The 25,658-nt window shown below is 41.5% G+C and overlaps 1 protein-coding gene across 1 annotated transcript in view; it reads right to left on the bottom strand.

Moving 5' to 3' along the window:
- Nucleotides 1–25,658, bottom strand: part of LOC138605535 (copine-9-like) — a 182,605-nt gene that overhangs the window by 148,908 nt on the left and 8,039 nt on the right. The window contains exons 2-3 of the mRNA XM_069677865.1: nt 17,352–17,392; nt 2,694–2,740 (exon numbers count right to left, since the gene is read on the bottom strand). Coding sequence (XP_069533966.1) covers nt 2,694–2,740; nt 17,352–17,392 — 88 coding nt within the window. The remainder of the gene's footprint in view (nt 1–2,693; nt 2,741–17,351; nt 17,393–25,658) is intronic.

A 25,658-nucleotide genomic window follows, 5' to 3' on the forward strand; every position in this document is an offset into this window, starting at 1 on the left:
ACCTATGAGACTGAGGTCATTGCTCTCTGCTACAAAAAGGTGGATTCACTCAGAGTTGGGAGTAAGTTATTGTTCTAAGGAAGGAGTTTGATTATCTCCAAGTCTGGTTCACAAGTGAGGGTAAAATGGATTGTGAGATCTACTTGCAGATTGGTGTAGCATTAGCAGTAACGCAGGAAGGGAAAAGCTTTTTTCACTCGATCTATATTCCAACCCTGACCTGTGGTCATGAGCTTTGGGTAGCGACCAAAACGGCATGGCAGACAGCAGCAAGTAAATAATGATTCCTCAGCAGGGATGCTCGCCTCTGCTTTAGTGATTGGGTAAGAAGGTTAGACATCTGGAAGTCAAAACTTCTGGTCCTTCACGTAGAAATTAGCCAGTTGAGGTGGTTCAGGGAACTGGTGAGGTTCCTAGGCACCTTTCTTCAGTCGGTATCTGATGTATGTCCAGCTGGTTGGAGACCAAAAGAGAATTGACAGGTGGATGGATGTGGGGATGAGAAGGACAAATAGGACTAGAAGGTGTCAGAAACAATGCCCTGCTGACTGCCCCACCAGGGGATGATTGGGGATAAGGGGTGAAACATCTAAGAATAGAGGTCCTTGGACTGATGACCCTGAAACTTACTGAGCTGTCAGCAGAGGGGTTGTGGCGGGACTCAAACCTACCTGAACACACGAAATCTCACTTGACTGGAGTGTAGAACTTTTAGGTTTAGGTTTACCCTACATGTAGATGGTAATTTTGATGATCAATACACTGCAGGCACTGCTGGTTCAGCACTTTAGTTTGCTGCTTATCTACAGTTCTGCTGGCAGGTGGCAGGTATTAATGCAGAGCAAAATATATTTATTCATATCCTCATTATAACCACCACAGGGAGCGTGATGTCTGAGGGCGAGCAGTTTGTGTATGTTTATATCTAATTGAAGAAAACTATTACTGGAGTACAGAACTATTTAATGCCACAACATTGGCAAGGGATTTTTCTGATTTTCATTTAACTCTAGTTTTCCAGAATAGTTAAAATATTACAGTTAGGCACAGTTTGTAAATAACTGACATCAAGCACAAGGAAGCAAACAGTTGCATATTTTTCCATCCAGCAGAGAAACAATAGAATTCCTTTTAAGTTGTGTTTCAGGCAACCTGACAAACCTGAAAAAGGCAGAGTCACTCTTCTTGTAGCTCTTTGTTTGTCTCCACCAACTCCTGAGAAAACTATCACTCTCTTTAGCTCCTCAGTCCTCCACCATGTTCACTCGCTTGTTGCTAACTTTGTCACTTTACTGGAAAGGCAGTGTTAATTGTTTTTATAAGAGCTTTTTTTTTACTGCCAGTTAATGGTGGAAACCAGGCCAGAATCCTCAGTGCCGAGGGAAAGAGACTTGATGATGATTCTTGGGGATTGTCATGACATAGAAGGAAGTAGTTTGATCTCTTGCCAAAAGAAAACAGTGATTAGCGCAGCTTAAAGGATCAATCAGATGAAAGCTAATTAATTCCTGTTCAATACCTCTTGGAGGATAGTCCTGATAACAAATTATATACTTCAGAGGGGGCTCTGCATATAGCTGTGTATGTAGTACTTTACATTTAAAGGTTTGAACATATCATTGCACAGAGATGTCTGCAAACCACTTTAAACATGGACAGATAAAGAAAATGATAGTTTGCTATTCTGTATCAGACAGTAGAACATGAGCCACAGGTTAGTGTGATGTACACAGGAGGAAGCACACATTTCAAAGGGTCTGAAGGAAGCAGAAAAGCAACTGTTACTACAACAGATACTACTACAGACCACTGCTGTGAGCGCTGATACTTTGTCAGCACTTCTATTGCAGCTTCTAATTTTACCACTACTTACCACATGACCACTGATACCACAACAATGTCACTTTTAAGTCTTGTAATGTGACCGAACAAAAGGGGTTTGTGCAAACTAATAATGGAGTCGAGCCACATTCAATAGAAGAAAGCACTCCTTTCTACAATCTACAGCAGACAGTCAATACCACCTTTTGCAAAAAAATTGCAAAACATTCACTGTCTGATCAGCCCAGTCACCACTTTAATCTTTGAAAATTGACGGGTTGAATCCATGAATTTGGAAGCAAAACAACTGTTTCATCTGGACTAAAGATTTAAGCTGTGTCCCAATCCGGCGGATTCTGCCATATTTGAAGGCCGATTGCGTCACAGAAGCGCGTCGAAGGCTCTCCCAATTCGAAGGCTCCTTTAGATACGGCCGACAAATTCCCTGGCCACAAGGATCCATCAGGTGCGGCCCATTGTCCCGAGATGCATTGCGCGCTAATTCAAACGAAATGGTGGACTTTTAAACGCCTGAGGAAAACACTTTCAAATGTAAACGTTTTTGGTTTCAACTCAATCGAATAGCAAGTTTTACACATGTTTAAGAAAACGAAAGGGCCCTTAAAACAAATTATCTTAAAAAAAATGGTTATGTTACACAACGCGAGTTATGCTAGTTAGTTAGCCCGCTAGCTACCTGTTGCTAGGCGACAAGAGTGGCGTTTGGTGACGCGAGGGTAGACCAGACCGTCTCATTTCAGTTCGGCTTTAGAGGTCTACACAGGCTATGAATGGAGGATCCTCTGTGGACCGCCTCCTTCGAAGGCTGCAGCCCGTGGATTGGGACACAGCTTTAGAGACATTCCACTCACCTCTCTCCACTCCTTGGTCCCCAGGCCTTGGAGGTACAACACCACCACTGAGAAGAGACAGAAAAATGTACATATTTTAGAGTAAATTTGCACTTTTAAGGCAATTTCAATTTCAAGGCAAACAAAAATCTCTAAATCTCACACAGTGAAAGCAAATAATGACAGGAGCAGCTCTGCAGCGTAACAATTAAATTGCTTGCAAAAGGTGCCCTTCCTTCTTGTCCATCGTCTCGTTGCAGCGTTCCCACTAATCAAAGAAAAAGACAGTATCTACAAAAAAGCTAGTAAAACTTTATTATCTACAGAAGATTATTGCATTCACTTTAATCTGCTCTGTTTTCCCAAATTAACGAGTAAATTATCTCAGAATTACGAGAAAATAGTTCATGAAAAAAAAAAATCTGCTGTTTTTATCTGTATTATCAAATATTGAGAAATAAATGGAAAAGTGTACAGAAGACATAAAATGCTATTTCCACGAGAAATGAACGAGAGCAGTAAAACAACGGATTAACTTTGATTGTGCCTGCGAGGAATGTGTTGTTGCTGCAGAAAAATAATAAAGTACACTGGAGGCAAAATTCAGTTTAACTGATTCAGACACGAAACAGGTAATGCATCCCTTACAGTATCTTCCATTCCCTTCTCAAAAGAAGGTGACTTATTGATTCAGAACTAAATCATTTCTTTATATGGAGTTAATTGTGAACTGCGTGGACTCGGCCAGGGTGTGTTTTGGATCTGAGAATGTGAGACACTGAGAAAAAAGTGCCCTGTGGAGTTTTCTGTAGAGCAAAAAGAAGTTGTGTTCAGTGTTAATCATCAACCAGCATTGTGTGTAACAACACATTGAATGAATTTCCTTCCTCCCAAAACATTTGCAAAGCTGATTCTTTTATATCTGGCAGTGTTTGTTACGAGCTTCAGTCTCTCATTTTCTGCTGATCTGTAGAGACAGCCGACAGATTGTTAAGTACTTTAGCTCGTAGTACCATCCGACAGTTCAGAACACTTAGCTGGTATTTTCCACTTTTTATCCTCCATAAAAATACTAAACAGTAACAAATAGTCTCCAGAGAGATGGTGGCTCGAAATATGGGCCTGTCTGTTCCTGCATCCCACAGGCCGGCTGTCGATTCATCATTTGACTTATAGACCCCAGCCAGTATGAGGAGCCCCAAATACTCATCAGAATCAGAAACAGCATCAGGGTTTATTGCCAAGTAGGTTTGCACATACAAAGAATTTGTTTTGGTGATTTCGGTGCAGAACAATTAACACTGAACTAGAATAAAAATAAGAAAATAGAATAAGATATAGAACAAGAGGCTGGCAGCAGAGGGGAAGAAACCTGATGGTTCATAATGTCATGTCTGAACCTTAGTGAAGTTATGTTTTTTGTTCCCTCATGTATCGTGTCTCATGTTTCCTGTTTTATTTTGAAGGTCACTCACCCTTGTCTCTGTTTCAGGTCTGTGTCCTGTCCCTTCCCCCGTCGTGTGCTCACCTGCTCCTGATTGTCTCTTCCCCAGCTGTGACTAAACACTCCTCATTACCTCTTGTATTTAAACCTCATGTCTCCCCATGTCTCATCACCAGTTCGTTGTACCTATTCCAGGATTCTCATAGCATTCTGATTCACGTAAGCCTTGACCTCGTTTGTATTCTGACCTGCCTCTTGCCTCACGATTTTGACGCTGTTGCCTTGTAGGATTGGTTACCTGTGTACCGAACTTTGACTGTTATTAAACCTTGTTTAAATCTGCTCCAGAGTTGTGTCGTGCAATTGAGTCCTCCTTTCTCTGGTTCCAGTTCTTGACACATAATCAGAATCATCAAAATCAGAATTGACCTCAAGATGGTCTTCAGACACATCCTCATCTATTTCACTATGTGGATGTCATCCTTTTCTTTGTGTTGCTCATTTCTCACAGAGTATACTGTATGTAGCTGCAGAGTGTAATGTTGGTAGAACTCTCATGCAGAGACCCTTTTGTATGTTTCGCTCCCCCGCTGAGTGTGGGCAGAGTTTTCCAGCAGGAAAATAAAAGGTTTCCATCAAATCCATAATAATATCTGCACTTTCTCACACTTCACAGGTGATGTAGGGAGATTAGGGTGAAAGCGGGGAAGGGGGAATTTGGGTTCCATTTTTCCCATAGCAAAGTGTGTCTGTATGTGTGTTTGTGTGTTTGATTGAGGTGAAATATGGTGTGCGAGCATGCATTCATGTGTGTATGTGCGCTTGTCTGCATGTGTGTGTGTGTGTGTGTGTGTGTGTGTGTGGGTGTGTGTTGATAACACCAATTAAGGCCAGCAGAAGCAGTTTCATTCTGAAAACAAGGTCAATATTGACTCGCTACATAACAGGAGGGTTAAGTCCTGTAGGTTGAGAGGTGGGGCCTCCATGGATCGGACTTGTTTGTCCAGCACATCCCACAGATGCTCAATTGGATTGAGATCTGGAGAATTTGCAGGCCAAGTCATCACTTTGAACTCGTTGTCGTGCTCCTCAAACCATTCCTGAACCATGTTTGCAGAGTGGCAGGGCGCATCATCCTGCTGAAAGAGGCCACTGCCATTAGGGAATACCGTTTCTATAAAGGGGTGTACTTGGTCTGGAACAATGTTTAAGTAGGTGGTATGTGTCAAAGTAACATCTTCATAATTGACAGGACTCAAGGTTTCCCAGGAGAACATTGCCCAAAGCATCACACTGCCTCCGCCAGCTCGCCTTCTTCCCATAGTGCATCCTGGTGTCATGTCTTCCCCAGGTAAGCGACACACTCGGCCATCCACATGATGTAAAAGAAAATGTGATTCATCAGACCAGGCAGCCTTCTTCCATCGCTCCATGGTCCAGTTCTGATGCTCACGTGCACATTGTAGACACTTTCGGGGGTGGACAGAGGTCAGCACGGGCACCCTGACCGGTCTACGGCTCTGCTGTTCTGACATCTTTCTATCAGAACCAGCATTACACTTTTTCAGCAGTTTGAGCTACAGTAATGGGCCAGCCTTCGCTCCCCATACGCATCATTGAGCCTTAGCTGCCCGGTTCATCGGTTTCCCTTCCTTGAACCACTTTTGGTAAGTACTGACCACTGCAGACCGGGAACACCCCACAAAGTCAGAATGTTATGGCTGATCTGTGTATGTTTCATGCATGTATTTGCATTATGACATTGTTGGCAAGTGGATATTTGATGAATTGGCTTCAGCCCAAGTCAAATTTCCCTGCACAGCAATAAAGTATACTTTACCTCATCTTATGATACCTCATTACAGAAACAAAAACTAAACATATAAAGTTCACCAGTGGAAGAAAAACACTGACTGACTGATTTTTAGGCAGTTCAATGCAGAAACACTGCATGAGTGATCTCTTACCAAAACTGATGGATACTAAAAGACACAAAACAAGGAATACCACTTTAAAGCTTGTTTACACACACACACACACACACACAGAGTACAGAAGCTTTCAGCATCGTGCTGCTGTGTTTCAGCTGACAGCTCAGGTGGCTGTCCAAACACTCTTAAGGCCTCCTCAAGGTTAAACACAGTGCATGACTTCCATTAAAACTCCTCCTCCTCCTCCTCCTCCTCCTCCTGAGCTAAAATGAGTTTGAGGATATATATAATGAAAATATAACAGTGAATCTGAATGTTTCTCACTGCTGTAAATTTTATCTGCGAAATGATACCCATCCATCTATTCTTCTCTCCTACTCCTCTTCAACTCCTCTTCATCACATCTACTTCCTTTACTCCTCCCTCTTTTCCTGCCCTTCTTTTCTTATTTCCTCTCGCTACACTTCGGACACCCCTTATTGTTTACTTCTCCTCTTCTCCACTCGTTGCTTGTCTCATCCTCTCCACTCCTCTCCTCTCCTACTTAATCCTCACCACCCTCACCATGCTCTCCTCTTATGTTTTTTTCTATTTACCTCTCTCCTCTCCTTGGTTTCAACTCCTCCTATGCTCTTCTCCTTTCCTCTGTCCTCTCCTCTGCCTCAACCATTCCTCCTTGTTGCATCTCCTATGTCCTCTCCTCTCCTTGTCTCTTCTTCTGTGTCCACTCCTCCCCTCCCACGACTTCATCTCATTGTCCTCTCCCATCCTAGTATCACCTCCAATGTCCTTACCTTCACTCCTCCTCCTTCTCCTCTCCTCTCCTTAGTCCTCTCTTATCTCCATTCCACCTCTTGTCCTCCTCCTTATCCCGCCATGTTACCTGTCCACTTGTTATCTGTGTTCTAACCTCCCTTCTCACCTCCTCATCCTCTCCCCTTCTTTCATCTCTTAAGTCCTCTCCAGCCCCCCCCACCCCCCCAGCCCCCTCCCAATTTTCCATGTCCTTTCTCTCCCTCAGTTTTCCACATCTTCACTGCTATATATCCTCCCTCATCTCCTACTTTGTCCTCTCCAGTCCTCTCCCCTCATCTCTCCTTTCCTCTCCTCTTTCCCCCTCTCTTCTCCTCTCCCTCACATCAAAGCACGGTAAAAGCAGGCAGAGCACAGAAAGCATCATGTTTCTGCTTCAGTGGGACACGAGGCCAGCCGACCACAACGACCCAGCGTCCGCCGGGACCCGTACATCCCAATTTTCTGTGCTCTGCTTTTCAAAGAGAAAAAAACTGAGAGAGAGAAAAACAGGGTCAAGATAAATTAATAAATACCGAAACAGAGAAGAGGAGGCAAGAGGTCGAGAGTTTAGAGACGGATGGCTAACTGATTCCATTTGGTAGATGGACAGAAAGTGAAGCATTTATGGGGTGTGTGTGTGTGTGTGTGTGTGTGTGTGTGTGTGGCAGCAACAAGCCTCTATCCATCACAATCACACACACATGCACTATGTATGTTCTTTACGTGATGGAGGCAGCACTCCTAAAACATTTACACTGTCTGTGGGGTGCGCGCGTGCGTGCGTGCATGCGTGCGTGTTGTATTGATATTTAAGTGCAGAGAATCAGAGGGTTTTAAGACCACGGATTAGAAGAGTTCTTTAACCCTCTGTTGATGTTCTCCAATTTTTGATTTGTGATATTTTGAAATTGCTTGTTATTTAAGCTTCCATAATAATCCGTTAAAGAGCAGCTCCAGTCATGTTTTAAGACGTATAAAATGCTCTGCTTGAAATAATAATTTGTGTCTGATATGTTTTTTTCTGTAAAATTTGTTTTATTACCTTGTAAAAATCCTCCCAAGGCATCTCGCCAACCGCCCCCTCCGTCACGGAAAGAAAACACGTCTCTGCCATCGTTTAATGGCAACTTGTTGAAACTTAGCTAGCTTGAAATGTAGTAATTAGTAGTCGTAACGTTAACGTTAGCAGTCAGTAGTGAGTTTGCAAAAATGACGATGGCGGTTACAGCTGGCTCGCTCATCGCAGAAGTGGTTGCCATAGGTTGCACATAATGATATGCATAGCGTCACCCCGTCCATCAACGGGATTGGCTCCTTAGGTTTGTGACGTCTCAAACCTGCCAATCTGAAAACGTGTTGTTCAGCTTGTCCTTGGTACACTGCAGTTTAAAAGCAGGCAGGCCCAGCCATGGAGATGACTGCTGACGTTGTCCCTGATATGTCTTGTACCACACGAAGAACACCACATGGAGATGTTTACAAGGTTAAACACTTGATTTTCACTGGGGGGGGGGCTTTAAAATATTGTAATTCCGGGCGCCGGTTTAGCTCTGTGGTTAATGGATGGATGGATATTTTATTGATCCAGAGGGAAATTTAGGCATCCACACATCTTTCACCCCCCCACTCCTTAAGCCTGTGAGAATAATACAATTAGAGATAAAAAAAAAATAAAGGCTACTAAAATTACAAATATACAGTGCAAAATTGAGCATGTGACTCTGTTTATTTGCTGATTTCTACAAATGTCCGTGCACTAGCACGTCCCTTCAGGTGGTGGAAATGAAACACGGATTAAAAGGGGGAAAATCTTTCAAAAAGAGTCTTAAAGAGAACTGAAGAAAGAAACACAATAAAACATGTGTCCGTGTTTGTTCAGCATTCAGAAAACTGATGCAGTTGTTTTGGCCTAACGTTGGATTCCAAGCTTTAAGGAGGTTATCTGCTGACCTCATTCTTTTGTATTCAATATTTCTTGCATTTATTTATGAGTATAATGTTTGGGATGTTTTGAGATACATTCAATGAATAAAACAGTAATAATAAGGTATATAGGGGATGACATGGGGGATGACGATAAATATTTATACCAGACACAAGGCCTAATATTGGATGCAGCAGACTCGCACTGAAAGGCTTGGGGAGGTTCCTTCAGCACTGCGATCCTAAATGAGGTCACTGCTCTGGCGGGTGAAAATAAGCCGACTGAGACTCGAGGTGTGAGGGAAACATTTCCACAGAACAGTGGAAGTGGAAGAAGTGGTGCAGGTGAAACTGGTTATTTTAAATTATGTGAAATGGAAAAGGTATTTTTTAGCTTTGTTTAAGGTACAATTTGGTCATTTGGCATAGATCATTGTTCTTTAAAGCCACGGTTCTCAACTGGTGGGTCGGGACCGGGGTCGCAGAGCTGTTTTCAGTGGGTCGTGGATGTGTGCCTGAAAAGAAAGTTGTGGCAAAAAGTCTATGCTGCGCTTTTATTTTGAAGGACATGGGTTTCCTATGACGTGCTTGCTTGCTTTTTTTGTTTATTTCTGTTGGAAAAAGGCTGCTAATTGAACAAATTGTGGAAGGGACTATTTAACCTGCTGGTCAGGTAGCCGTCAAAGGTCCAAACCACCATTTTTTTATTAAATAAATTTGAGTTGTCAGAAACTTTCGTCACAATTTGTCATTAAGGAGGTGGTGGGTCCCGAGACTAGACCAGTTGAGAACCACTGCTCTAAAGTATGCAAATATCTGACAGGCTGGACTGCTCAAGAGACTTGTTATTTTATTCCAAAGGGTAGAAATCTGCTTTTTTTTAATAAGATGCAGTGACTTGCAAATAAAGGGTCAAAAAGGTCTGTTGATTTCAGAGGTCGAGAGAGGACCAACAAGTGCACAGTCATGGATATAAATGACCCTTTTTTTCAACATCACTGAGTAAACAATAAACAAACAAGGTAATAAAAAAGTCAAAAAGAAGTATTCACCAAAGATCACATTCTATATTTCTGTGCAGAACTTCAAAGCAGCAGTCAATGGTTTGGGCCTTTTCAGTGCGGAAGCAGAGATTTGTGAGATGGATTATCGATGTGAGGAGAAACCCATCAGGGGAGCTTTGCCTGGTCAGCGCTGCCCGCCTAAAGGATGCGAGCAGATGATAGCTGGAGTCCGAAATCTAATCTCACAGACATTTCCACAGAGATGAAGGCACAGCACTCAGCCTGCTGCGACTGTAAATACAGTCATCCACATATGCTGCAGATATAGTTTAGTGGGATGCTTTCTGCAGAGAGGGGAAGCATAGCCAAGCATCACAGTGTCATCTGGGTCACTGTCACAAAGCATGTGTGTGTAACAGCCAATCTGTCCTTCTACCTTCATGTTTATGAAGGGGAGGGGAGAAGCTGCTCAGTCCTGTTTGAAAGGTGCAACAACAACATCCGCTGGAAAGCAATGTTAGGTAATCAGACGACAAAACACCAGATTATTTTAATTCTGGTTGTAATTTAATACAAAACCAACACAGTTATAATAAAAAAATCTGATTCATGAAGGGTTTCAGAAATGCAGTTTTCTTGGTCCAACATTAAAATTTGTTTCAAAGGAGATGATTTGATCTGTTTTCTGTTTGAGAAGGCTGGTCATTTTGATCAAACCAGTCAGTCGCAAGTGATGTCATATCTGACTAGTGTCATTTTCAGTCAACATGGAAGTTGTGGTACTGTTTGTCTGTAACTGTTGACTTTCGCACTAAAGTAATATGCATGTTAGGTTTGAAGAGGGAGAAAATCTGTGTAGGGAAGAGGTCAAGGTGGTCAGATAGCTCACCCAAACGGGGACCTTTCAGACTTAACACATACTGTATATTTGGTGCCTAGACTTCACCAAACTGCTAACATTTCACAGCCTTAGCCATGTAAACATGAGGGTTTTCTGATGAAAGTGGAAGAAAGTTTGAAAACCTAAATAAAACTTGAAGGGTACTTCCTTCCTCGTGCGGCAGTATGAGACACCAAAGGGGGAAACTTTTCACAAATGAACGGTTGTGTGAGGATTCGCTGATTAACGACTGCACATTTTTCCATCTGATTAAAATATTGATAAATGTCTTTGCTTTAAAGTAATAATTTTGAAGATTTTCATTCAAACAAATGTCTGCTAAGCGGCTGCTTTTCCGGTCTCTGCAAGTGTTGCGAGTAAACAGTAATCTACTATGGCTGAACAAACAAAGAGAAGATCGATGACTACAAACTTCAAAAATAAGTAAAAATCCAAAGAAAAAGAAACAAACTCGATGCTCAGATGAAGGCAAACAGTCTGAAAAGGAAAGCAACCATCAGCCAGGAAAATCACAAGTTACAACCAGAGCCAACCGTGGACGTCACACATGCAACACTGTCTGGATCTCTGGGAAGTGTGCTCCCGCAATTACCATTTATCGCCACCGGTGCCGCCAAAGAGAAACAAACTGAGTTCTTCAAGATTATTACTTTTAATGACTGGAAACATTTCTTCCCCTGAATAATTAAACAAGCTTTAAAGAATCTGTTAATTATTTTACATTATTTTATAAATGATGAACTTGAATGAGTGCATTAATATAAGCATTACATAATTAACACTGTTAATGGAAAGACACTGAACAATTGATAGGTCAACTGCATATTTAATTACATTAAGTCATATTTCATGTTTGTGTGATCAGTTCTGTTTAGGACAAGGTGATACGACCCCTTGTTTATCACCTCGTCCTATATTATACATTTGCTCCTTTTGAATTCTACATATATATGAAGCTTTTCCTTGAACTCGGATAATCATATTCTTTGTTATCTTCATTCTTTTTGCACCTGAAAGTTAAGACTTACATCTTTAGCATCATTACATTGTACTGTATGTCACATAATTACTAGTTACTTTATTTATGTTTTTTACAAGATCCTTTTAGAATAATCAAGAAATAATTACTTTATTAGGTTGAGCCTTTATTTCTTTATGCAGCTTAAAGCTCAGACTTCCATCTTATGTTGTGTGTTCGCTGAAGATGTCATTACATTATGATGCATGCGGTGTAAAATGGGTTAAAACGCTCAGGCAGCAGGGACAGCTGTGATCTGGCTGATTGTTTGCATGGTCCTGTTTAAAATAATCAGAAATAGAAACCGTAATAAATACAGCATGACTTCTAAAACCTCTTAAAACTGCAGGTTGTGCAGATTTTAGGGATATGAAGCATTTAAAGATCCTCCGAGAAACAACCTTACTACAAGCCAAAATATCTGTATGCACTGGTGGATGCAGAGTTCAAAGGGAAATAAGGAGAACACAGCGTTTAATCCACCAGATACATGTTGAGGAGTAAATTATGAATGAAGAACCAGTTGTCCATTTACTGCCAATCAGACCTCAGATGACCTCTAACACACGTTCACTCATCATCAGTCATTCTGAAAGGATCGATACAGAGTGTTAGCATGTATCGACTCTCTGGTCTTATCTGCAGGCAGGGATCTACCTTGTGAGCGGCTTCAGTCATTTATCAGAAGCTGTCAATGCTGTGTGACATTATCTGTACGTATCGACCCCGTCCTGTTGTGGCCGGACGCCTGGGTCAGATAGAGGCCTCTAACCAGGGACATGAAAGAGCCGAGGGGGCATCGTGGTCACAGCGAGTCCAGCTTCCCACTTCCCCCTGTGGGGAGGAAGGGTTTGAAGTTCAGGACCCCTCTGACACGATCATTACCCTCCATCATGGTTCTCCACCTCCACCCGGCCCAGGAACAAAGACTAATCTATGGGATGTGTCAATAACCGACCCCTGGCCCGCTGACTGGAGAGTTTGTGTGTGTGTGTGTGTGTGTGTGTGTTAATATGAAGTTTTTATAGCTCACTTTCCGCCCTGTGAGTTAACCCAAAAGCAAATCTGCTGCTAAATTTCTTTATGATCCTTTAGATGCTGTCAATACCTTTAGAAATATTACTGAATAATCTTATTTTATAGCAGATTATTAAATATGCATTATATTTATATTATATTTATACATTATCTCCCACTTTTTCAACTATGGATTACCACTGTAAAGAAGTCCCTATAAAATGATGTGCAAAGATGATGTTTATCCGACCAGATAATAGTCCAAACTGTAAATTTAGTGTCACTGAATGTGTTCATGAATGAACATGAGCACACTATCAGACGTCTTTAATCCTTCCTGATAGCCGCAGCAGAAAATCTCTGCCTGTATTTAATTCCAAAGAAAAGCCTGAGATGATTCTGATAAATGTTCAGCACCGTTGACGTTCACCTTCTTTTTTGCGCATGAAGAAACATTTCACAAAAGAAGGTTTACTTGGAGGTTTTTGGGCTTAATGTTAGTTTAATCAGAATTACTGATTTTTACATAAGAATGGAAGTATTGTCTCTTGAGTCCTTGATCGAGATTTTCAAATCGACAGACTGACATTAGATAATTTGGCTTCCATGATAAACTTGTGAGAGTTTGTTAGGAGGCTGTGAGATTAAGGTACTGTTAGTTCTCACTTAAACACCACAACTTTTAGGATTTTTTAAAAAAGTGTGAAATCTTATAAATCTAAGTTATCAGACAAATTTTAATTATTTTCAACTGCAAAAAAAGTCTCTTAAAAGTTAGTTTTAGTGTTGTATCATCTACTCAGCCAGTTTATGTTTCAGGTTTAGAATGAACTCTTAAATGTCTTATTGTAACATGAATCCATATTTTCCATCTCTCCCTGATCCCTGCAAACAGAGTAAACTGAACCCCATGTTCAATGAGGATGTGCAAAGGACACTGTAAAGCACAAGCTTCCATTAACTAACAGTAGTCGGGAGAATGTGTCCTCGGCTCGGGCTCAAGTATAGCGTCACAGTATGTGTAGCACAAAAACGCTGTTAGTGGACACAGGCCCTAAATAACCTGTTTTACGCAACTTTAACAGCATTTTGCACAGACTGTACAAACTAAGAAAGTACAGCTTTTCAGCAGGAGGAGCTGCTTTATGCACAGCCAAAATTAGCATCTAAATCAATATTACAATTACAGTGAAATACAGATGAAAATTGCTATCTTTAGCATAACCAAAAAGCTCCACCCTTTCGTTCAAATATGATCGCTTCCAGCTACAAAAACCAAGATTGCATTGATCAAAAGGTCAAACTCCAGGTTTCAAACAGTACTGCTCTAGCCAATGGGTGAAGTCAAGCTGGCTCCATCCACTGCATCTCACAAATACAGGCTAACCTGTCCTCACAAGTGTGATCTTGGGTGAAACTAGCCCTCATAATGTGAAGCAGCACAGTGCTGAGAAAAACAGCTTCAAAGAACGGATAGATGTTTGTTTTTCTATGTATTAAAAAAAAAAGTTACAACTTTCAGCACTTTGTCCATTGGCATAAACACTAAAAGAGTTTTGTTTCATAACTTCTTTCTGTACTTGAAGAAGGCTCTTGTGCTATAAAGCTATCAAACAAATTACCCTCTGCAGCTCTGACTGGTGCACAATAGCCCACAGCACACAATGCACCTCCACCTCAGGAGGATTAAAAGTTGGAGAGTGCCTGCTTCAAACCTGATTTGTTTGGACTTTTTGTTGCGTCAAACACAAAGCAGCACAAGCTCACGCGGGGTTTGTCGGGCTGTGGTGTACGACTAATGTTCAAAGAGCATTTCTTTTCTTTGGGTGACATTTGTGTGTGCGCTCTGACACCGAGATCTGAGGGTCTTTATCGCTGCCACAAAGAAAAACAGCCACTGTGGAATATACAAACCAGAGCACATACACTGTCACTATGAAATCTCTGCAACAACCGAACACACATGCACTAAAAAACTACAACCACACTTTGAACAGCCTTTTTTGTTGATGCATGTCTATGAAGCATTTACAGTTTCATGTGTTTTGATCCTGTATACTGTTGCCATAAATGTTGCCATCCCCTCTGTGGGTAGCACTAACTTTGAACTCGACACCTCTTCTGTAGAGATTCGTGTAAAGCAAAGTATCTTTCTTTAGTAGACATTTTACCTTATCACAATTTGACCTGACGCTGGAGCACCTTGTTAGCTATACATTATGCCACGTTTGCTCTCTTCCTGAGGAGGATTGTGTCAACTGCATCACTGCAACTAAAAAAAAAATCTGTTAAACATTATACTAGAGGCAAACTACTGTTAATTTAACATTTGCAGTGATGTCAGGTCAGACAAACTATTCTATGAGTCAGTCTATGTGTTTTCCAGTTTGACTTGGAGGACTGGTCATTTTAGTTCTGTCACAGCACAGTGTGGGTTAAGACTGGATGACACCAGACATGTCAAAGGCTATTCCAATAAGAACAAGAGAACAAACACTATGTACATGAAGAACAAGAACAGGGTCACAACACTGTATGAAAGATTATTTGGACAAAATAACTAACTAATCAAAAGAAGCCAACAAACAGATCAGCAATCTTTCTGTGAACTAATGATACTTTGACCCTCATCAGTTAAACTACACACAGTCTGTTAGAAGTTCAGTCCAACTCCTAAATCAGTCAGCAGCTAACAGCTTTTTAAAACGTGAGCAGTAATTTATAATTTTATTATGTTAATGTAATTACATTTTACACAAAACAAATAGACCAGTGTTTCTACAACAGGTACTAGTGCCCCAATCTGTCCAGTCAAGACTTCCTTTTCCGCATGCTGCACTGGTTACTGTTTTTTATGTGATTGACTTTAATTAACGGGTCTTACCTTTGCCGAAATTTCATCATCATGATGCAGATTAGTAACAAGTTAAAATGAAGCTTTGTCAGGTCTGTCCTCAAGAGGAGAAGAAAACTACTTTTCAAATGCTCGTTTGTTGAATGGAGGTCGGATCAATCATTTGAGGAAGTCTGGAAATCTGAGCGCTGAACGTTTTTCATTATACAGTGTCAGGGAATTTATCTCAAGTTGAATTTTTGAACTAGAACGGATTGTCTGTTTTTAGAGATTCATAAATCCTCATCAGATGACACTGATGGGAGCCGGTCATTACGATCTGCCTGCTTTTGCTCTCCACACGGACTGTTTTTCCTGCATATGCCGTGATTGGTCACGTTACTCGGACTACAAGTGTACTACAAACAGAAACCAGAACACTTGCCGTCCATAAAATCCACCTGCCAACAGATTCTATATTTCTATGTAGAATCTGTAAATAGAGATTACTAGTGCCTCTGTGGCTACTTCAGAGAGCTGCCGGGGGTACTTAAGATTTTGTTCCTCATTCATAAAAAATTCCTAAAAATTAGGTTGTTTGCTAAAAAATTTTTTTTATGTTTGTGCAACACCTATTTCAATTTTAAATGACGGATGAGCATCCATAAAATGTATTAATGTTTAGTGTAAAAAGTAGCAGCAAAACAGCCGAAAACATGTTGAAACAAATATAAAAACAAAGCCTACAAAAAAACGATATTAAATGCATGTTTTGAACCCCTCAGACCTTGTGATTTTTTTGCAGGGAGAAATTAGCAAACAGTTGTATGAAGCTAGCACCGCTCATGACATGTATTTCAGTTACAAGGCTGACGTTTAGTAAATCCCATACTGGTGGTGCAGCGCTGTATTGTACATCCTTATGGGCAGTTCATTTCAAACTAAAATATATTGCACTAGTAAGGGGAAACATGGCTGAAAACAAATTAAAGCAGCTACACTATTGGAAACAGTTTGACAACCGCCTTTACAGACTAATAAAAACATTGCAATTGTTACGAGACATTGCTAAACAAACACACACACACAAAGTAATGAGAGGCCCACGTGTGCAAATACCATGCGAGATAATACTGAGTACGATGATGACAGTGAGGATAATACAAAGATAAACTGTGTGAAATCTACCCAGAGAATATTTATCCAATCAGAGGAAGATCTGTTTTTGTCTCCCAAATCAAGCAGAAACCTTTCTGACAGCTTTGATATTTGTTTTCTGTCACCAATTGTTCTTGTTCTTTGTCATTCTCTATCTTTCCTTTTCTTTCTCACTCTATCTGGTCTCGTCGTCTAAATCGCTCAAACTGTGAGACAAATCACAGCAACTCTCTGATTCCCACCACTCGCTGCTGCTCATACTGTACGTGTGTGTGTGTGTGTGTGTGTGTGTGTGTGTGTGTGTGTGTGTGTGTGTGTGTGAACTGCAATCATTAAGTGTCAGTGATTATTTCCCCTAATTGGAAAAAGACTTGACTTAAAGTCTATCAGTTGACCCCTGGGACACGACTGTTCATTCACTGCTGCTACTGTGTTGTGTCTGTATGGCAGTGGGAGACAGTCACTGTGTTGCTGCTTACTGAAGCTTGCTGTGCACAGATAAGGTGCATGAAGTAGTGATTTAATAATCACTGTATGAAATTGAACACTATTTTTTTTAATAGAAATTGCATCAGGGAGGTGAAATCACTTCAGAGCTGAAATTACAAACATGAACACTGATTAAAAGAAGGGATGAGAAAACAGCAGCAGTTACCTGGATCGGACTTTGAGAAGGTGTCCATGTCCAACAGGTTTCTGCAACAAAAGGAAAGAGATAGTTAGAGATTAGAAGATGCATTTTTTTCTGTCAGTGAGGTTCAGACATAGACTGTATCAAAAGATGGACGACATGACAGCTCACCAGGGGGAAGCCAAAACATTTTGAGCGCCCCCTGCTGAGTGGCTGCAGTATGGATCATAAAGCCCGCCTTCTCCATGTTAACAGATGGGACATGAGTCAATTATAGTTATTATTATCATGCTGATTTACATCCAAGTTTTTTCTCTGACAAGTTTAGTTTTAATTAGTTATTGATGCTGTAAAAAGGATGATTGACAGCTCTCTGGATGATTGACAAATCCGGCTCCTGCAGCCGATCTGTTCCCGAGCAGCGGACCAGAGGAGGAACGATGAGAGGCAATGTAACGAACACTAACACTACAGTCATTGAAGTTCCCATATCTGTGAACGTTTGCTTCAGACCAACACAAAGAAGCTGTTCTGCTGTTAAAGGGTCAGTTCGCCGATTTTCAACCTCAGTCCTATCATGCTATTATGGGGAGCTAATGCCATTATGGTAGGGGAAAAAATGCAATTTCGCTCAGTGCCTTTGGAGGCCGCTATCCGCTTCTCCAATGAAAACCTCCGCCCGACTAGGTGAAATGCATCATCTGGCAGAGGTCAGGGAGCTTGCTTAACTACACTTCCTTGATCTAGGACGGCTGCCTCCGATGTCATGTCTCGTTCAAAATCGTCAGGTTTGAAATGCAGACCTGAAGATTTTTTTGACAATCCACCGGTATATTCTCGTCGTATTTTGGATTCTGTACCGCTCTGAGCAATTGCCTGCAGCGATCAATGTCCGTGACTGTAAAACAGTACTATTTCACTCCAGCGTCTCTCACTGGGAATGTAGAATGGGTGAAACCACGAGCTGTTTGTACAACTTTCTCCACAGCTATGGCGCCAATTTGAAATATTATTGCTTCTATCGATTACAGAGAACACCAGCTTTGACTGACAGTTGAATTGCTCCTTTGAATACGCCAACGTGCTGGATCTTTGCTGTTTTATATATCATATATCTTTTGGTATTATAGGCGTGTGGTTTGGTTAGCGGAAGTGGCTCCACCTGCCGATTGCTAGTGTAATTGCTACTGCAATCTGGCTCCAAATGACGTCACCCGTCACAGGGGCGATTATGGCTTTAATTTTGTGCCATGAGAGTATATGGGGAGACGTTGTCCATACAGTCATTGGGTTCAGATGTTTTCGGATTATTTTTGATATAGCCATATATTATAAACAGTTCAGTCATTCTAAAAGCATTGTAACAAACCAGGGTTTGTCTATACTGGTCAACTTATGAACTTTAAAATCTAAACTTCCATTGAGGGGAAGAAAGGAATCCATGTTTAAATCAATATTTTGTATCATGCTATTGCAGTTTTAGTGAGTAGATACTTAAGCTGCATAATGTACATGGAGAGGTTCATTATAGGGCTGATACTGCATCACCCTAGTGCAATAATGACGGCTCCCTTTAAATACTGCTCACATACCTGTCACCCTGTTGTGTATTGTCACTGAATAAACCATTCATTTTGCCATTGCAGAACAAAGCGCAGCACCTCATTAAGTAAATTAATTTTGACATTGGAGATGAACTCATTTCAGGGTTCAAGTTCAAAAACAGTCAATGCAGCAAAAACTTTCCTTGTGACTTAAAAGCAGCTCCCGCTGACAGCCCCACACTCCTCCTCTCCTAAAGGCATTCGTCTTGCACCAGCCTGCAAGAACAGCTTCTCCTTCCCTCTGAGCAACACAACACTACACAGTCAGCCCTGTGTGTAATTAGTATAGTGTGCCTCCAATTTAAATGTGTTTGTGTGTATTCGTGTCATTGGAACTTCTCCAGTCGGCTAAACTGCCAAGAAAAGAAAAAGATAAAGTGGAAATGTATGAGTTGAGGTGCAAACTCTGGCTCCCTGGACAATGAAATTAAAGTTGACACATAAGAGGATTTCATGTTTCCTCGTTCTCCCGCTGCAGCAAGGGAAATTAGTTACACAGACAGAAACACAAAGAGCATTGTAGCACACAGACATGAAATCACTGGCAGGATTACGACCCAATTTCCTCCTAACAACTTGACACATTAGTGAGAATTGACTGCGATAACAAACACAATAAAGAGCTGAGGAGCGGTAAGTGACAGATTGAAATGCTCCTCTCCGGAGGGCTCGTACCGCCGCTGTCAGGGTGAAGAGGAGCGAGCCAGGGGGACTGCAGGGAGCGGCACAGTGTGCGTCCTCACATGTTCATGCTGGTGTGTCCGTGTTGTGTATGTTCATGTTCATGCGTGGCTCTCAGCGCAGGAGCCCTCCCCTGCTAATAGAGTGGCAGTTTGTAGTGCTAAAACCCACAAGGGTACGAGCCATATGGAGTCCACCACGCAGATGCTTTTTTCCTACAAGATTTGATATTTTTTCGCTCAACAGTCCACTGAAATAAATAGATCCAACAGAGAAGAAAATACACTTTCAGGGTCAGTCCGGAAGTCACATTGCATCTAATATTACCAAATAATATAACATAATATAAGCTTGCTCCACAGTATGTCAAGAGGTCATTAGTCTAGGGATGGTACACAAGCAATTTTATGTTGTTGCTTATGAAATAATACTGTTTTTAGCAGCATTTTTATGAACACCATTTCCCATAAGCCCTCGACAGGTAAATATCAATATCTTGACAGGCTGGCCAGTCGCGTTGGTAGCTATGAGAATACATTTGCCAATCTTTATGGCACACATTCTGAGTCTTTTATGAAAGGTGATCTCAGAAGAAACAGATCAACCGCAATAAAGGAGAGACAGGTTACAATAACATATTGTATCTGTAAGGAAAAATTGGGTGCTTTTAATTGTACGATTAAAGCTGTAAAATCTGGGCCTGAAAAATGCCAACACAGAAGTGTCAATTAATGCAGTTCCTCGAATGGCCACTTGAGGCTGGTTTCAAAAGTGAGTCAATCCCATAGAGGCTCGTATAACATCCACAACTTTACACTAGAGATAGAAGTTTTCACAGCCTGGTACATAAAACGGGTTTGGTTCTCTTTAGAGCAGTGGTTCTCAACCATAAAAAGATGGACAACATGACAGCTCCCCAAAAGTGAAGCCAAAACATTTCGAGCGCCCCCTGCTGACTGGCTGCAGTATAGGTCATAAAGCCCGCCTCCTCCATGTTAACAGATGGCACATGTGTCAAACTATAAAATAAAAATACACACCAAATACATTTTTCTCAAACATGGTCATTATAGCTAGTTCTTATCATGCTGATTTAGTGTTCATTTTTCTGACAAGTTTATTTTTAATTAGTTATTTGATGCTGTCAAAATGATGATTGACAGCTCTGTTGACAAATCCGGCTCCTGCTGCAGATCTGTTCCGGATTAGCAGAGTGGAGGAAGAACGGTGAGAGGAGACGTAACTAAAACAATCACTACGGTCATTGAAGTTTCTATACCTGTGAACGTTAACCTCAGACCAACACAAAGAAGCTGTTCTGTTGGTAGACACGCCAGCGAGCAAGGTCCTTGCTGTTTTTTCGGTAAGTTAAATGTGTGCTTTGGTTAGCGGAAGTGGCTACGGTGGCGCCACCCGCCGATCTCTACTGCGCAGCCTCTGGCTTCAAATGATGTCACCATCACAAGATGGCACCACCTCTCGTGGGACCTATTTTGGCATCACACAATCGTACATCGTACAATGTAAGCAGATGGAGACACGTCAACCATCTATATATACAGTCATTGTTCTCAACTGGTCTAGCATCAGCACCACCACCTCCTTAATGACAAATCGCGACCCAAATTTCTGAAATTTTTCAACAACTCATTTTTTTCATAAGAAATGGTGCAGTTTGGACCGGAGACAGCTACCTGACCAGTTGAGAATCATGGCTTTAGAGAACAAATTTCCTCAACCATGACAGCTGTATGTGAATGTGTATCTTAAATATCTAACCTGTTTGAAATATGAATAATTAGGGCCTGGACCACTTTGAGTGACACGTGGGTCCTGCCCGCTGACCTGTTTGGCCTCTACTCAGCAGTGAACTTGACATGTCGGCTGTGTTTGTTGTGCCTGTGGAGAATTTTTCATGGAAATATTGCTTTGCAATTAATTCTGCAATTAATTAAATTGCTGCTTCCCACCCTTATGTAACAATTTCTCAGGTTTTTTCTTTCTAATAATAAAACCTCTGGTCAGCTACAACCACAAATAAAGACTTATTTTGTGGGAAACACTGTCATTAATCATTTAGCCAACTAATTTAGCCAACTAATGAATTAGCCCCATGCACAAGTTATATGACTGTATTAACTTAATAATAATAATAATAACTAATAAAGCATTTGCCAGCCAGTCACTCTACTCCAACTCCTCCTCTCAACCAATCATGGCCACTTCTGGCAAACAAATAAAAAAACAAGATTGGCAACAAGACGACCACAATGCAAAACTCAGTCTTCAAAAAAGCAGCCCACAAACCAATGACTGACATCAAATTGGCTATGACCACTTCTTTTTTACAGTTTATAGTATGATAACAAATTAGCATTGCTCTACAGACGCTAACAGTGCAGCTAGCTGCTGGTCATCATTACTGGTTAAGCCTGAAAGAAATAATTAATGAATATCCTATGAGAATTTGTCTGTTTGTTGGTGGCATATTGCTGTTAGAAAAAAAACCTGCAGATGTAAGTGAGTGTGTTCCTGATTGCTTCAGGCTGCTGGTTGGTACACAGGTTCGTCGGACAGGGGTTAAAAAGGGGACTGAGAACACAGGGCCTACAAAGATTAAATAATAACTAGCAGTCAACATTAATGGAGGCCAGTATATAATTCCTGTGTACGGGTTTTAAGGAATGCCCCTGCTGGTACATACACTGTATGCAGGTAACTGGAGACATTTCCAGAGGGATTTCCTGCCAAGTCTGTGTTAATGCTAAATCACATCAACCTTTTGCATGTTGCAGTTTCACTTTTATTTATGAGTGTGGGCATGTCTAACATGATGTGTGTGTTCACCAGAGGAATATAGCCTGTGATTAATTCTCTAACATTATAAGCCACTTGTGTAAGAGCGTAAAGATTGCACCGTGAAAATAAATTGAAATGAAATAATAGATCAAAAGAATGATTAATATATTTTATATACATTATTTATCCCACTAAGTTGCCCTGCATTTCTGTTTCCGTTAGCATGTGTACTGGGGGATTTATTTGGGTTGCTTGTTAGCAGGAGCTCAGCTCTGTTATGGGGACAGTTTCATGTCATTGAAAAACAAAGAGCAATGAACAAGCTGCTCTTCTGCAGAAACAACATAATAATCAGACACACATACATCTGGGACTGTCATCTGCGCTCTGAAAACTACAAAGGGATTTGTTGCTGCAAATTTCTCTCACAGCGAAAATAATGCGCTTCGTCTTTAAAGCTTAACTTCTGTGAAACACTCATTTAATTTAGATGAAATGTTTTTGTTTGTAAGATGGCCTTATGCTTGAGACCTTCAGGACAGGATATGGGGGAGTAAGGTATCCAATCAGAGCCCTCCCTGCTGGGATTGACATTCTCCCCCTGACATGTCCTGGCTCCCTGTGCTCGCTGGCCTACCTGGCATTTCGCTCTGAAAGCACCACCAATGTGGCTTTTTAGCACTAGACCTCCTACCACACTGCACAGCCATCACAGCCACAATGCAGCTCTCATGTGCCTCAACAACACACCGACAGAGAACACTAACAACCTTTAACTCTCATGATCTCAAACTCAGTGCAATGTGTGTGCATGTGTGCCGCATGGAGGCCCAGTATTCAAAAGCCCAAATGTACTGCAGAATTGAACATGTTTTATAGCTTTCTCTATTCATGATAACTGTACAGAGGCTGGATTTTTATATAACTCACCTGTTGAGATTATAATAAAGCTTCAAGTTATCCTTAATTAGGGGCGTGGTCCCTTTGAGTGACAAGCCAGTGCTGCTAGCTTTCTGCTAGGTGTCACCTCAGCTACGATTCACTGAACTTAACCTCTCGGCCATGTCTGTGTTGTTGGTGCCTTTAGGGATGTTTTTTATGCAAAGAAAGGAAAAATAATATGACTTTACTGCGCAGTCTGTGCTCCGTTTCCCCCTAATATTGTTTATATGTTAGCACTTATTAGCAGGGATCTGTGTGTCCGTTCACTGTGGTTTCTCGTACATTGATTTACTTGTGGAGGCCAGTGAATGGGAGACAGGATTGTTGTTGTTTTTTCCCCGCAGAGACGACTGTAGAGATGAGAGGCAGTTATCTTAAGTTATCTAGTTAGTGTGGTTCACTGGTTCACTCGCTCTCCTACCACAGATCTGGGCAAGCTAATGGCAAGTTTGCTTTGTTTCAAGCCAAAAGAAAACTTGGAGACATTATTGGGCATTTTGACAGCTCCAAAGCTGTACTAATCATATCTGCTTTTTTCGCTTATTAATGGAGGATCACAGTGGTGAGGTGACTCTTGGCAGGTTAGCAGTCAATCAAGGGGCTGACACAACCATTCATGCTCACAACCACCCCTGCTGACAATTTGACAAGTCACTAATTTAGCTAGCTTGCATGCTTTTGGACTGTGATGTGGATCCCTGCAGGCACAGGCAAGATCTTATGACTATTGTTTCCACTGCATGGTACTGCTGGACCGGGCATGACTCTCTTTTCTCTCCTGCATTTTCTACGGTAAGTTTAGCTGATCAGGAAATATTGACACATATAAAAGATCCATCCAACCATCCATCCATCCCGCAAACCTTTACCTCTGCTCCACTTACATTCACTATCACTCACTCGATGACGCACACTAAGCCCAATCAGTGGTCTGCCAGTTTAAGTTTAGACTCAGCTGGCTTGGTAACTTGCCTGAGGTGATTCCAAAAACGGTACCAAGTACCAGAAACAGTCCAAAACTTACTCAAACCCAAAAAGAGATTTGAGTCAATCAAAGCAGTTGGAACGTGGCATATGTGTTTTGTGAAAGTTGTCACTCATAGTAACAAACCTAAAAATAATTATCACCTCACTCTGCTGTTCCCCCAGCTATTCAGAGCATGTTCCTTCCTGTTGCTCTGAGCAACCTTGTTTCTAGAAGCAGCAGGGAGCTGTTTTCAGTGAAAAAGCACTGATAAATCTACTGTTCACTTCCTCCCCAGCACCAAACAACAGACAAATACTCCAACTTAGTTCACTAATGAACACAAGAGAGCATTTAGCAGCTACAGATATTTTCTCTGGAGTTGATGGAGACCCTAATATCCCTTTTCCATAAAAATTAGGTTTTTTAGACCCGGAAGACCCGCTAATAAATGCTAATAAATTTGGAACGATGTTCGAGCGCTGCTCGGACGGACACGGGTGGAATTTGTAGCTAAGATGACAAGGAGTCGCAGAAGTTACCGATGGAGCACAGCATCGCGCCGGAAAGGGGGCAGAGATTAGCGTGTCCACCCAGGTTTTGTTTTCCCATCATTGCCGATCGATAATTACCGGGGTCTACTGCAGAGTCATTTGACCTGGGTCTGAATGCCGATCGTAACCTTTCCCATCAAGCAAAAAAGCCGGATGTTAGCGGATGTTTTTTGACCAGTGGGAAAGGGGCTTAAGAGAGTTACTTAAGTGTGAATATTGGATGTATACTCATCAAGTGGCCAAGACATAGCTCCTAAAGAAGCTAATGTTGCTTTGTAAACATGTGGTATTGGGGTTAATTGATGCTTTGCTTGTTTAAGAGGGCAGGTCATTCATTTCCCACTGTCTCATTTAAACAATGGTGCTAGTGGTAATCATTGCAGACTGCAGGGTGGCTGCTACGCTCAGCTTGTCTAATAGGATCTAGAGGAGCAGCATTCGGGTGGCAGGCAGGCAGGCTGCCACTTATATAAGACAGAAGAAAAACTGTGTTTCCTTCCACAGTATCTGACTGCCTGTCTAACCCACATACACACTGACACATCATCTGACAGAGCTGTTTACACACACTGATACACTGTGCTTACGCTGCAGCCAAGCCTGAGTCATTCTTCAAGCCTGGTCTTTAAGGCCGAGCAGCCATATTGTCATTGACAAGCGATCATGCCAGATTTGTGAATTTACACAGCAGAATAATTTCTGTCGTTACGGATCTATTTTCTATGGCAGAACACAGTCAGCAGCTTTGGACACAGTACAAGCCTGTTAAGTGGAGAGAAAGCACATC

The sequence above is a fragment of the Semicossyphus pulcher genome, unplaced genomic scaffold, assembly GCF_022749685.1.
Source record: "Semicossyphus pulcher isolate SPU_LCO1_2020_fin unplaced genomic scaffold, fSemPul1.0.p SCAF_3, whole genome shotgun sequence".
In the NCBI taxonomy this organism is placed as follows: domain Eukaryota; kingdom Metazoa; phylum Chordata; class Actinopteri; order Labriformes; family Labridae; genus Semicossyphus; species Semicossyphus pulcher.